The 13,391-nt window shown below is 36.1% G+C and overlaps 1 protein-coding gene across 1 annotated transcript in view; it reads left to right on the top strand.

The window, feature by feature from the left end:
• Positions 1–13,391, top strand: part of nbas (NBAS subunit of NRZ tethering complex) — a 173,348-nt gene that overhangs the window by 112,785 nt on the left and 47,172 nt on the right. The window contains exons 41-42 of the mRNA XM_057822401.1: positions 1,672–1,782; positions 7,851–8,104. Coding sequence (XP_057678384.1) covers positions 1,672–1,782; positions 7,851–8,104 — 365 coding nt within the window. The remainder of the gene's footprint in view (positions 1–1,671; positions 1,783–7,850; positions 8,105–13,391) is intronic.

Raw genomic sequence — 13,391 nt, 5'->3', positions numbered from 1 at the left:
GGGATAAAATGGGTTAAAGTCCCATATTATTTGACTTAAAAAAATATATTAGAAGCTAAAAAACACATCTTTTTCAGGGGTGCCAATAATTATGGAGGGATCTGTATATTGTATATATATATATGCACTGTGTATATACATTAGGGCTGTCAAAATTATCGCGTTAACGGGCGGTAATTAATTTTTTAAATTAATCATGTTAAAACATTTGACGCAATTAACGCACATGGCCTGCTCAGACAGATTTAAATGACAGTAAAGTGAAATTCCCACATGTTAATTGTATTTTATGGAGTTTTGCCGCCCTCTGCTAGCGCTTGGGTGCGACTGATTTTATAGGATTCAGCACCCATGAGCATTGTGTAAGTAATTATTGACATCAACAATGGCGGGCTACTAGTTTATTTTTTGATTGAAATTTTTACAAATTTTATTAAAAGGAAAAAATTAAGAGGGATTTTAATATAAAATTTCTATAACTTGTACTAACATTTATCTTTTAAGAACTACACGTCTTTCTATCCATGGATCGCTTTAACAGAATGTTGATAATGTTAATGCCTTCTTGTTGATTTATAGTTATAATAAACAAATACAGTCCCTATGTACCGTATGTTGAATGTATATATCCATCTTGTGTCTTATCTTTCCATTCCAACAATAATTTACAGAAAAATATGGCATATTTTATGATGGTTTGAATTGCGATTAATTGCGATTAATTACGATTAATTAATTTTTATTAAGCTGTAATTAACTTGATTAAAAATTTTGATCGTTTGACAGTCCTAATATACAGTGGGGAGAACGAGTATTTGATACACTGCCAATGGGTTTTCCCATTGGCAGAGTATCAAATACTTGTTCTCCCCACTGTATATATGTATATATATATATATATATTTATATATATATATACTGTGTATATATGATGTGTATCTGTATGAATGTATAAATACAGTGGTATGAAAAAGTATCTGAACCTTTTGGAATTTCTCAGTTCTGCATAAAATCACCATCAAATGTGATCTGATCTTTGTCAAAATCACACAGGTGAAAAAAGTTTCTGCTTTAACTGTAAACACCCAAACTTTTTTTTTGCTTTTCATATTTTACAAATTTTAATTTTTATGTATATGCTTTCATAAATTTTTCACATTTTAGGATAGTATGCAAACAATGACAGAAGGGAGGAAAAATAAGTGAACCATCACATTTAATATTGTGCCCCCCCCCCCTTTGGATGCAAAAGATCAGATCACATTTGATGGTGATTTTATCCAGAAATGTGAGAAACTCAAAAAGGTTCATATACTTTTTCATACAACTGTGTGTGTATATATTATATTTAATAGAATAGCCCCTTATTGTCATTTAACGGGCTGCACCAAATGACATGTCTGGGCCGGATCTCACCCTCGGGCCTTGCGTTTGACACCTAAGCTTTATTATTATCATTTGTAACCTTCAGAAATGATTCAAACAAATGCAAATTGTCAATTGATTCCGATAAATGAACGGCCGAGCGAAAAACATACTTTGAACATACAACTAGCAGGGAAACGCAATCCATGGTAATGAATCATGTCAACATTTGCTAGTCGACGTTTGTGTGCGGGCGTGTAACACGGCGCTAATGAGCTATTATTTTCCCTTCCCTCGTGTTTTCAGGACCCTGGACGACACCGTGTACGGCATCGCACTGTCGTTGGCTAAGCGCTACTGTGTTCCTCAGTGGGAGGTCCATATGACTCATCTGGAGTTCCTCTTCACAGACAGCGGGTACGTGCCACATTTTTCATTTTGTCTTTTCGTTCAGCCGCCTGCAAATTGTTCACCTGATTTGCCCCCGATGTCGGCGCACGCTCACAAATGACCTCCACTTACCTCAGTTTTATGTGAACCGCAGTTGAAAGCAGAATGCATAAGTACATACAACTATTGATCTTAGTCAAAATAGAGAGGAAATTGAAAAATAGAACAAAAAAAAAAATTAAAAATTAAAGACGAAAAAAAAACTTGAAAAAAATAATCAAAAAATTAAAGAAAATGTTTGTCTAAATATAACAAAGTAATGATAAAAATACATACTAATACAAAATAATGAGCCTCTTCTGTTTACTTTTGTAATTTTCAAAAATAAAATTATTTTTAAAATAAAATAATACAAATGATAATAAATATATGTAATAATAATAATAATAACAAATAAAAATACATAATTCCTTTTTTATTTTGTAATTTTAAAAATAACATTTGTATTTATTTCAATCATTATTGTTCTGCTTTAATGTTAGGATTAGCTGTATTTTTCAGTTAACTTTTTCATTTTCATTATTTTATCAATATGTTCAAGAATAATTACAAATAAAAATGTAAAAAAAAATGTAAAGAAAATATTTTTCAAAATTTAACAAAATAATAATAAAAATACATAATAGATAATAATTACCGTAGCTTAAAAACCTTTGTTTAGTAAATTTCAAAAATAAAATGTTAATTTTTTTAAAATAACAAAACAGTAATAGACAATGATAAATAATTCTATATTTAGTAAAAATAAACAATCCCTCCTTAATATTTGTAATTTTATTTGTTTTTAATTTTTTATATTATTGTTCTCCATGTTTTATTTTACCAATTTTCAAATATTTTTAATGTTATTTTTAAATATATTTCATAATAATGAATAATAAATACAATACAAAATAAAATTTATCATCTCTCCTTTTATTGTAATTTTCAAAATAAAATATATATTTTTTAAATCTTTAATTTTCTATACTGTTATTTTTTTTTTTTTTTTCTGAGCATTTTTAGCTGTATTTTTTCAATTTTTTAATGATTGTTCTCCTTTTTTCCTATTTTACATATTTTCAAATGTTTTTAATGTACTTTTTAAAATACTTTTTATAATAATGAATAATGAATACAATAAAAACATAATAATTCTCATTTTTTAAATTTTAATTGTTTATTTTTAATTTAAAAAATATTTTATTATTGTTCTCCTTTTATGCTGTTTTAGGAATTCAATTATTTTTTAATTTGATTTTTTAAAATATTTTTTCTATAATAATGAATAATAAATAAAATAAATCATAATAATTACTAATCTCTCCTTTTATTTTAATTTTCAAAATAGAATAATTGTTTTTTTAATGTTTTTTATTATTTCCTGAACTTTATCATTTTTATCCTTTTATTTTTTTAATTTTATCTGTACTTTTTTCAATTTAATTTTTTATATTATTTTTTTTTCTTTTAATGAATACTACTTTCATGTACTTATGTATTCCTACAGTGCTTTATGTCTAGTTGTAAAATGTTTAACTCCTTGGTGCCTGAATTTACAAGATTCTTTTGACGTCGACACATAATGTGTTTTATTTTGAAATGTCATGTATTCGCTATTGCATCAAGGACACCGTGATTTGGTTTTATACGGCCACCGCATATTGTGTGCCTCAATGATATATAGGCCCCTGTTGCGTCAGGATATAAGAAAATGCTTTATGGATTCCATTTCCTGATGAATTACTACTGATAGTGTCTGCGTACGTGTGTTTTGGCGCGCGTGGCTCCGAGCACGTGCATTATGGATATTGACTGAACGCATGGCCGACCGCTGGTAATAATGCAAAAGGAGCGGACGGAGGCAAATTGTAAATAGGAAATTGCGTACATTTTTGGCTCTCTGATACGGAAAGCAAAGAAGAAATACAACGATTGCAAGAGCGGAAGGTAAAAAGTGCACCAAAACGCAGTCAAATTGACACTCCCGCTGTGACAAATCATCCACTTAGAGTCAATGTTTGGCAACAAAAGACCACAAAAGCAAAAAAATTTAACAACTCGTCATTTTTTCCGGTCCCGCGGGAATCCTTTTTTCTCATTCCGAGCTTGTGCGCGTGCCATTTATGCAAATGAACGGCGTTAGTTTTTGCAGTTTGTTTCAAGTGGACGCTCTGGGTTTTTGAACGTGGCTCAAACGACCGCTCTGCCGCGTCCAAAACGGCCACGGTCGACGCGCCGTTTGCTAAATCGTAACGTCTGTGTGTGTGAATTTTAACGGAAATAAGGGTGTTTTAGTTGTTTCTTATAATTTCTGGAGAAATTGCATGGGAATGCTTGCTCGGCTACTTTGTAGGTCGTTTCCTGTGGAGTTTTTGTCTCGTTGATGATTGTATAGCAATTCTGGGTCACTACTTGTTGGTTTTGTTATGTACTGTGTTGATATTGAGGCGTTTTTAGGTCACTTTATGTGGATTATGGGTGACTTTTTGTAGCATTTTTTTGGGTCACTTCCAGTTGATTTTGTTACTCGTTGATATTGCTCCACATCCTGTTTTCATTGGGTCACTCCTGTTGATTTTTAAGGCCTTTCTGGGTCACTCTTTTTTGATATTGGGGCATTTATGTGACACTTTCTGTTGAATTTGGGCCTTTCTGGGTCACCTCTTGTTGAATTTGAGGCATTTCTTGGTCACTTGCTGTTCATTTTGGGTCACTTTTTGTTTATTTTGCAGCAATTCTGAGGTCACCACTAGGGTTGGGCAACGTTTGAAATTGAACGATTCCAGTTCCGATTCCGGTTCCGAACGATTCTCGATTCCGAGTCTTTTAAGAGGCAGGGTCAAAAAAAAAAATTCTTTGTCAATTCTTTGTTATGAACCCTTTGTTGGCAATAACGGAGGCCAAACGTTTCTGTAACTCTTCTCAAGCTTTTCACACACTGTTGCTGGTATTTTGGCCTTTCCTCCATGCAGATCTCCTCTAGAGCGGTGATGTTTTTGGGCTGTCGTTGGGCAACACGGACTTGCAACTCCCTCCTCACCCCGTGGCGTCAAAATGATAACAAGAACGGGGAGCAAAACTCCCAGAACCACATGGGGGAACCTAGTGAATGACCTACAGAGAGATGGGACCACAGTAAGAAAGGCTACTATCGGTAACACAATGCGCCGCCAGGGACTCAAATCCTGCACTGCCAGACGTGTCCCCCTGCTGAAGAAAGTACACGTCCAGGCCTGTCTGCGGTTCGCTAGAGAGCATTTGGATGATCCAGAAGAGGACTGGGAGAATGTGTTATGGTCAGATGAAACCAAAATAGAACTTTTTGGTAGAAACACAGGTTCTCGTGTTTGGAGGAGAAACAATACTGAATTGCATCTGAAGAACACCATACCCACTGTGAAGCATGGGGGTGGAAACATCATGCTTTGGGGCTGTTTTTCTGCAAAGGGACCAGGACGACTGATCTGTGTAAAGGAAAGTATGAATGGTGCCATGTATCGAGAGATTTTGAGTGAAAATCTCCTTCCATCAGCAAGGGCATTGAAGATGAGACGTTTCAGCATGACAATGATCCCAAACACACAGCCAGGGCAACAAAGGAGTGGCTTCGTAAAGAGCATTTTAACGTCCTGCAGTGGCCTAGCCACTCTCCAGATCTCATCCCCATAGAAAATCTGTGGAGGGAGTTGAAAGTCCGTGTTGCCCAACGACAGCCCCAAAACATCACTGCTCTAGAGGAGATCTGCATGGAGGAATGGGCCAAAATACCAGCAACAGTGTGTGAAAAGCTTGTGAAGAGTTACAGAAAACGTTTGGCCTCCGTTATGGCCAACAAAGGGTACATAACAAAGTATTAAGATGAACTTTTGGTATTGACTAAATACTTATTTTCCACCATGATTTGCAAAAAAAATATTTAACCCTTTAAGGTCTGGGCCTATTTTGTCTGATTTTGCATGCCTTTGAAGTTGCCTTTATATTTCAAAGAAAGAATTTTTTACGATGGCCTGGTTTGGTCCCTTTTTTTGTGACACCTTGAACTTCATGTCCAAATTGTTGTTTCCTTCACTGACCAATTATAAATCATCATTTTGTGCCCAAAAAGACCAAAAATTCCAAAATCGTTTTGTCAAAATTTTTAATATTGATGTCCAATTGACAACCAAACATGCGTAACGAACCGTTTTGAAACTTTGTAATATTTATTCAACATGTTAGGATGAACATTCAACCAAAAAAATTTAGAATAAATAGTCTTATATTTGACAATTCAACATAAACAACAGGTATAGCCATAGGCGTTTTTTGCCTTTATACATGCTCTAGTCAAAACAGGTTATATACAGCAGACCAAACAGTGAAGAACAGTGAAAAAATATATACCATCTAACACAAAAAGTGTTTAGAGGCCATCTCTTTATGAGTTTAGGTATTGCGGCCCATCGCCTGATGAAAACTATGTACACACAATCAAGCTTCTTGAACACACATTTATATACACAAATTGAGAAGACTGATGTGGGGGGAAAAATATATATATAACATTGGGGGGAAAAAAGCATTTTCAAAAATATTTACAATAAACAAGTTTAATTTTTTTCAGTCATGCCACTCTGAAAAGCAGTTTCGTCCTGGCATTAGACACGGCTACATCACACAGCTCACACTTCCATGGGGTGTCGGTCCTCTTTCCACCCTTCCATTTTCATTTCACTTTACTTTCATTGTCACTATAAATGTACATGAAAATAAGTCAGTATTTATGAAAATAATAAAGTATAAAATAAAAATATATACAGCAATAAATAATAATGGAAATCTATATGTATGACAATAGAAAGAATACCATAGCTGAATATGTGCTACATCCCTAATCTTCATATAGAAAGAAGAACACCACAAATGATAAATTCCTGCCTGGGATACCCACAGTGCACGTACGACTTTGATCTGATATGCACATTTTATTATTATATACACAAACACACACTTATATTGCATCAAAATTAACTTTGTCTTGCAATATCAAATGAAACGTTTTCAGCATGAAAAAAAAGAGTGAGTTGGCTTACCTCTGCTAGTCGATGGCGTCACCCACGTGTTCAAATCCGTCACTATCTTCACTCGAGGACTCTTCCGAAGAAGACGACGATGACGAATTTGGACCATCCTCTTCCTCAAGTTGATTAGAAAGCACAATTGCTTGCGCTAAATTTAGTTTTCCGTTCATTGTCAAAGTCACACAAAGTCGCTGCTCGATCCAAACGGCCGTCGCTCGCCACCTCGCTGCTTCAGAACACTCCTCCCTCTCGTTCGGTAGAACCTCGCACGGCAGTTATATTTATTAAAAAAAATAAAATTAAAAAAAAACGCATTTTGTGCTTCCACTGTGACTTCGAAAGGGTTCGTTTGATTTGTGTTTTTTTCATGGAGCTTCCGTTTTGAAAAAGGACTAGAAATGATGGAAATATAGACATAAACAAATGATCCATGCAGCGTTTTAATGTTTTTTTGAGAGGACAATAAAACTATAAAACTTAAATGACAATATCTCACATTCTAGTTGGTCGATTGACTTCAAATAATGAGAGTAAACCGCAACTTCCGCACTTTAAAACGAGACCAACCAACGGCATGTAGGTGACGTAATTAAAACGTGAGGGCGCTTCAAAGACGACGTGCGCTGAGGACGCGCCGGCGCGTCCTTCGACTCTCAAGGGTTAAAAATCAAACAATGTGATTTTCTGTTTTTTTCCCCACATTTTCTCTCTCATGGTTGAGGTTTACCCATGTTGACAATTACAAGCCTCTCTAATATTTTCAAGTGGGAGAACTTGCACAATTAGGGGTTGACTAAATACTTATTTGCCCCACTGTATATTAAAACATACATGCAGTTATTACGCATTTTGCCCCATGTTCACGACAACTGTATTCCTCCATACTCTCCAAGTTATTGTATTGTGCTTGTATCTCAAATCTTGAATTATTTTCCATACAGCAGAAGGTTAATCAGCACTAAGTTTTTCGCTTTCCCTATTTTTTGTCGTCAGTTTGTCCAGCAAGGACATGGAATCCCGCAGCGAGTCGCTGGGCCTGTTCGCCTCTCTGAAGAGCGTTCCGCAGGCCTTTTACGGCCACATGAGCAAGTACGTTTTGCCAGGCGTGGAGGGCGGCGACCTGGACCGCCTGCTGTACTACTACACCTTGCTGGACTGCGCCGGCTGCCGACCGTACGTGCCCGCCGGCGCCATCCCGCCGGAGAACCACGTGAAACTGTTGAAGAAGCTCCGCGCAGTGGCACACGGTGAGTTACCGTAGCGTCTTTATTTCCTCTCGGTGCCGGTAGTCGTCCTCTCCGAGGACATTTTCCATCTCAGAGGACTTCGCGGAAAGGTCGTCGGAGTGCGTCAGCCGGGTTTTCGCGCCTGACTCGCTCCGTCTGCTAGCTTTCGACACGAGCCGCCTGCGTGTTGTGTACTTGAGATTTAGCTCATGAATATGTCAAGTCGTCATTTGAGAAGCACTGCTTTCTTTCTTTTTTGAGTTTACCTTTTCTTATTTGATTTTTTGATGAGAGTTCATTAGGAATGAAGCTATCGATTATCTTATTAGTCGATTAATCTATCAACTAGGTACTTTGAATAATCGAGTCATCGGATTAGGAACTTTTAATAAGTTGCAGAATCAATTTAAGGAGAGGTAAAACAAATATTTTTTACAAAATTAAATACAAAACAAAATTCCTTGAGTATATCTTCAAACTTTCATTGAAAAATAAATAAAAACACCTGAGCTTAGCTTCAAATGACATAAGTGAATAAATAAATGAGGATCTACGTTCAACAAAAGAACTAGGCAAAAGTCCTCTAGCTTAAATGCTATAAAATGCTAACTTTTTTGTTTTTTTACGATTATCTTAACAAATCGTTCAAACACAACCCCCCCCCACCCCCCCCCAAAAAAAATACTGCTAAATATACCTATAAACTACATTACAAATGCACTAAAAACATATTAGCTCAAACAAAAACTGTCTTATGTTGGTCTTAACAAGGGAGTAGCTGGATCCCGCCATGTTTAATGGGTCGTGTAATATTCACTATTGCCACTAGAGGGCAGTTTGTCCACCCAAATCAATCAAACTAAATGCAAACACTTTCAAAACAAACCATTACAAGGCCATTCTTAATTAAACAAATACTCGAAGCAGCAAATTTTCAAATCGAATTACTCGAGATAATCGATTAATCGTTGCAGCACGAGACTTAATCGTTAATAAGCACACAAACAGTGGATTAAAAAGTATCTGAACCTTTTGGAATTTCTCACATTTCTGCAAAACATCTCCGTCAAATGTGATCTGATCTTTGTCAAAATCACACAGATGGAAAAAACAGTGTCTGCTTTAACTAAAACCACCCAAACATTTATAGGTTTTCATATTTTAATGTGGATAGCATACAAACAAAGACAGAAGGGGGGAAAATATGTAAGTGAACCCTTTGTAGTTGAAACCCATTTTTTTCCAAACATTTTAATTCAGATGTGTGCCCAATCATTGATGAGTGGTTTAAACTAGGAGTGTCAAATGATTAAAATTTTTAATCGAGTTAATTGCAGCTTAAAAATTAATTAATCGTAATTGATCGCAATTCAAACCATCTATAAAATATGCCATATTTTTCTGTAAATTATTGTTGGAATGGAAAGATAAGACACAAAACGGATATATAGATTCAACATACGGTACATAAGTACTGTATTTGTTTATTATAACAATAAATCAACAAGATGGCATTAACATTCTCTTAAAGCGATCCATGGATAGAAAGACTTGTAGTTCTTAAAAGATAAATGTTTGTACAAGTTGTAGAAATTTTATATTTAAACCCCTCTTAATGTTTTCGTTTTAGTAAAATTTGTAAAATTTTCAATCAAAAAATAAACTTGTAGCCCGCCATTGTTGATGTCAATAATTACTTACACAATGCTCTTGGGTGCTGAAGCCTATAAAATCAGTTGCACCCAAGCGCCAGCAGAGGGTGACAAAACTCAAAAAAACACAAGTAACAAGTTGGCATTGCACTGTGCTGTCATTTTAATCTGTTTGAACGGCGCATGTGCGTTAATTGCGTCAAATATTTTAACGTGATTAACTTTTAAAAATTAATTACTGCCCGTTAACGCGATAATTTTGACAGCCCTAGTTTAAACCTGCCCTGCCCACTATAAAGCACACACCTGGTAAGAATTGTCTTGATGAGAAGCATTGTCTGATGTACATCGTGGCTCTGTCTGAACACCTGCGATCAAGGATTGTTGATTTGTAAAAGCTAAGGAAGGATACAAAACCATCTCTAAAAGTCTGGATGTTCATCAATCGACAGTCAGAGAAAGTTGTCTACAAATGGAGAGAGTTGGGCACTGTTGCTTCTCTCCCAAGGAGTGGCCGTCCACCAAAGATGACGCCAAGAGTTCAGCGCAGAATACTCAGAAAGGTCAAAAAGCACCCAAGAGTGTCTGCGATAGACAGAAATCACTGGCACTGTCCAATATCTCTGTGTACACATTAACTGTATGTAAAACTATGGCCAAGCTTGGTGTTCATGGGAAAATTCCACGGAGGAAGCCACTGCTGTCGAAAAAAAACATTGTGGCTCGTTTAATGTTGGCAAATAGGCACTTGGACGCTCCACAGACGTTTTGACCAAATATTTTGTGGATTGATGAAACCAAAGTTGAATTGTTTGGGAGTAACACACAACGTCATGTGTGGAGGAAAAATGGAACAGTTCACCAACATGCCCACCGTGAAGCATGGTGGAGGGAGCATCATGATTTGGGGCTGTTTTACTGCCTCGGGGCCTGGACAACTTGCAATCATTAATGGAAGAATGAATTCAACAGTTTTGCAGGAAAACCTGTGGCCGTTTGTCAGACAGTTGAAGCTAAAAAGAGAATGAATGCTGCAACAAGACAGTGATCTAAAACACAGAAGTAAATCAACTTCGGAATGGTTTCAGAATAACAAAATACACGTTCTGGAGTAGCCATGTTAAAGTCCTGACTTGAACCCCATTCAGATGCTTTGGCATGCCCTTAAGACAGCGATTTATACCCGACATTCCAGGAATCTGACTGAACTACAGCAGTTTTGGAGAGCAGAATGGGCCAAGATCCGTTCTGATCGATGTGCCAGACTGATATGCAGCTACAGGAAGCGTCTGGTTGAAGTTATTACTGCCAAAGGGGAGCCACAAAATATCTAATGTGATGGTTCAGTTACTTATTTTTCTCTTCAGTCATTGTTTGCATACTATCTTCACTAGAATATGAAAATTAATGTTTGGGTGGTTTTAGTTAATGCAGACAGTTTTTTTGATTTTGACAAAGATCAGCTCACATTTGATGATTATATGCAGAAATGTGAGAAATTCCAAAAGGTTCAGATACTTTTTCATACCACTGTAAGTAAGAATTAAGTCAAGTTTTAAATTGTAAGATTTGTTTTTAAAATTTTCATTTGGGTATTTAAATTTCAGAATTGGTTTTAAAATTGGAATTTAGGATTTGGGGGGGGATTTCTTATGTTTATCATTTCATGATTGTATTTTGTTTTTATTACTATTTCCACGTTTGAGTACATTTACATACATTTTTTACATTTTCATAAGCTGTGATGATTGTGTTCTAGTGAATTATGTGTTATTTATTATATTTAATTCGCCACTTTTATTTATTTTGTCACCATTTTTTTTTTAAGCTATAACATCATTTTTATCTTTTAAATGTTTTTTAATGAAATATTTTGTACTTTTTGAATGAATAGTTTCTTATCTATTTCAAAACTCTCATGAATGTTACCAATAATTGCTCCTGCTTTTATCTCACAATGGATTGGCCGCTTGTCGCCAGGCAGAATTGCTCGCACTCCAACAACATCAACATAAAAAATGCATAGGCAGCCCATCTAGGGTGTTTAAGTTGTGTGCTCACGGCAGCCCGCGCGTGGAGGAGGTCTTCTGTATTAAATATGAATAGAAACCAGCACAGATTGTCAAGAAAGGACACATTTTGCAATTTTTTGCCATTTATGAGCGCAATTTCCATCCCGCTGTGTTACAAAGGACCAGTTGAGTGCGAGTAGGCGCGCATGGGAGGGGAGGGCGTTGATACGAGCGTCTGTCTGAGCTTGTCACGCTTTGACGTGCGCATCTGCATCCCACGGCGCTTGAATATTTAAAGCTCAGACACATTAATGCGTCTGTCTGAGAACACGCGTGTTGGAAGGCGTCACGTGACGATTTCGGACATGTTATGGATTGGCGTGAAGCGTGAAATATAGAGACGCACGCTTGCTACTTTCGCTCTATCGTTGGGGATTTTTTCCCAGCATTTTTAATGCTTGCAAATTCTGTTTAAAATGTAAATCAGGTGTCTCAAAAACTCAATTTATTGGGAATAAGAACTGCGGATTTTTTTTTTTCTTTTATTTAAAATATTTTTAATTTGAAAAAGTTTTTAAAATGTATTATTTAAATATATATATATATATTTTTTATTTATTTATTTTTTAATTAAATAAATATGACAGCATATGAAATATGGCAGCCAATGCTAGGTTTATAATGTTGGTGTTAATGCACAAATCTGATTTTTTTGTGTTTTCCGACTCGAGTGAGGCATTAACTTAAGGATCTGAATGGGACAGGTTGCATAAAAATGGGCAATTTCGAATCCGACCTATGTAACTTTCATATGTGGAAGAGGAAAAAAACATATAAGTCGCATCGGAGTATAAGTCACATTTTTGAGGGAAATTTACTTGACAAAATCCAACACATAGAACAGATATGTCATCTTGAAAGGCAATTTAATATAAAAATACAATAGAGAACAACATGCTGAATAAGTGCATGACAGTGCATGAACAACGAAATGCAAATTTACTGTCCTCACCAGGACGCTACGGCTCGGTCCTGGCTATACAGCAAGCTAAACTCCCAAATGACGATGCTGGACATCCGTATAATTTGCTGAATCAATTTCGTCCTCGATACCAAACAGGTTTGCATACGATAATTAGGTTCTATTACAGCAATGACACAAACGGTTAGCATGCGTTCGCTAGCATTAGCACATCGTTCAAACAACCACACAAATGGCTCTCAATGTCCGATCGCGGGTGGAAAACACGCGACAACAACAGAAAAGATGATACACACAGGCTTTGCCTCTGTAGAGATATTTTACAAGCATAAACAATGAACGTAGATTTGCAGCCGAGTTTCTCTCTCTCTCTCGCCCATTCGCTCAGAGACGCTGCGTAGCTGTCCGTCTTCTGGCGTGTGAGCGTTCTTCTTTGCGTGAACAAGTGCGAGTGCCCCATTTTGGCGTAAAATCGCCACAAACTAAAAGCATGCATTTCAATGTAAAAAAAGTCTATAATACAATTGAACACACATTGCCAAAGGCAGAACGCGAACGTGGCCATAACTATTTAGATAACTATAGCATAAACAACATGCTAACAAGTTTACCAAACCATCAGTGTCACTCCAAAATACCAAAATAACATCTGAAATGATATC

Source organism: Corythoichthys intestinalis, chromosome 19 (genome assembly GCF_030265065.1).
Source record: "Corythoichthys intestinalis isolate RoL2023-P3 chromosome 19, ASM3026506v1, whole genome shotgun sequence".
NCBI lineage: Eukaryota > Metazoa > Chordata > Actinopteri > Syngnathiformes > Syngnathidae > Corythoichthys > Corythoichthys intestinalis.
Note: the sequence above shows the minus strand (reverse complement) of the source record. Positions and strands in the feature narration are given on the sequence as shown.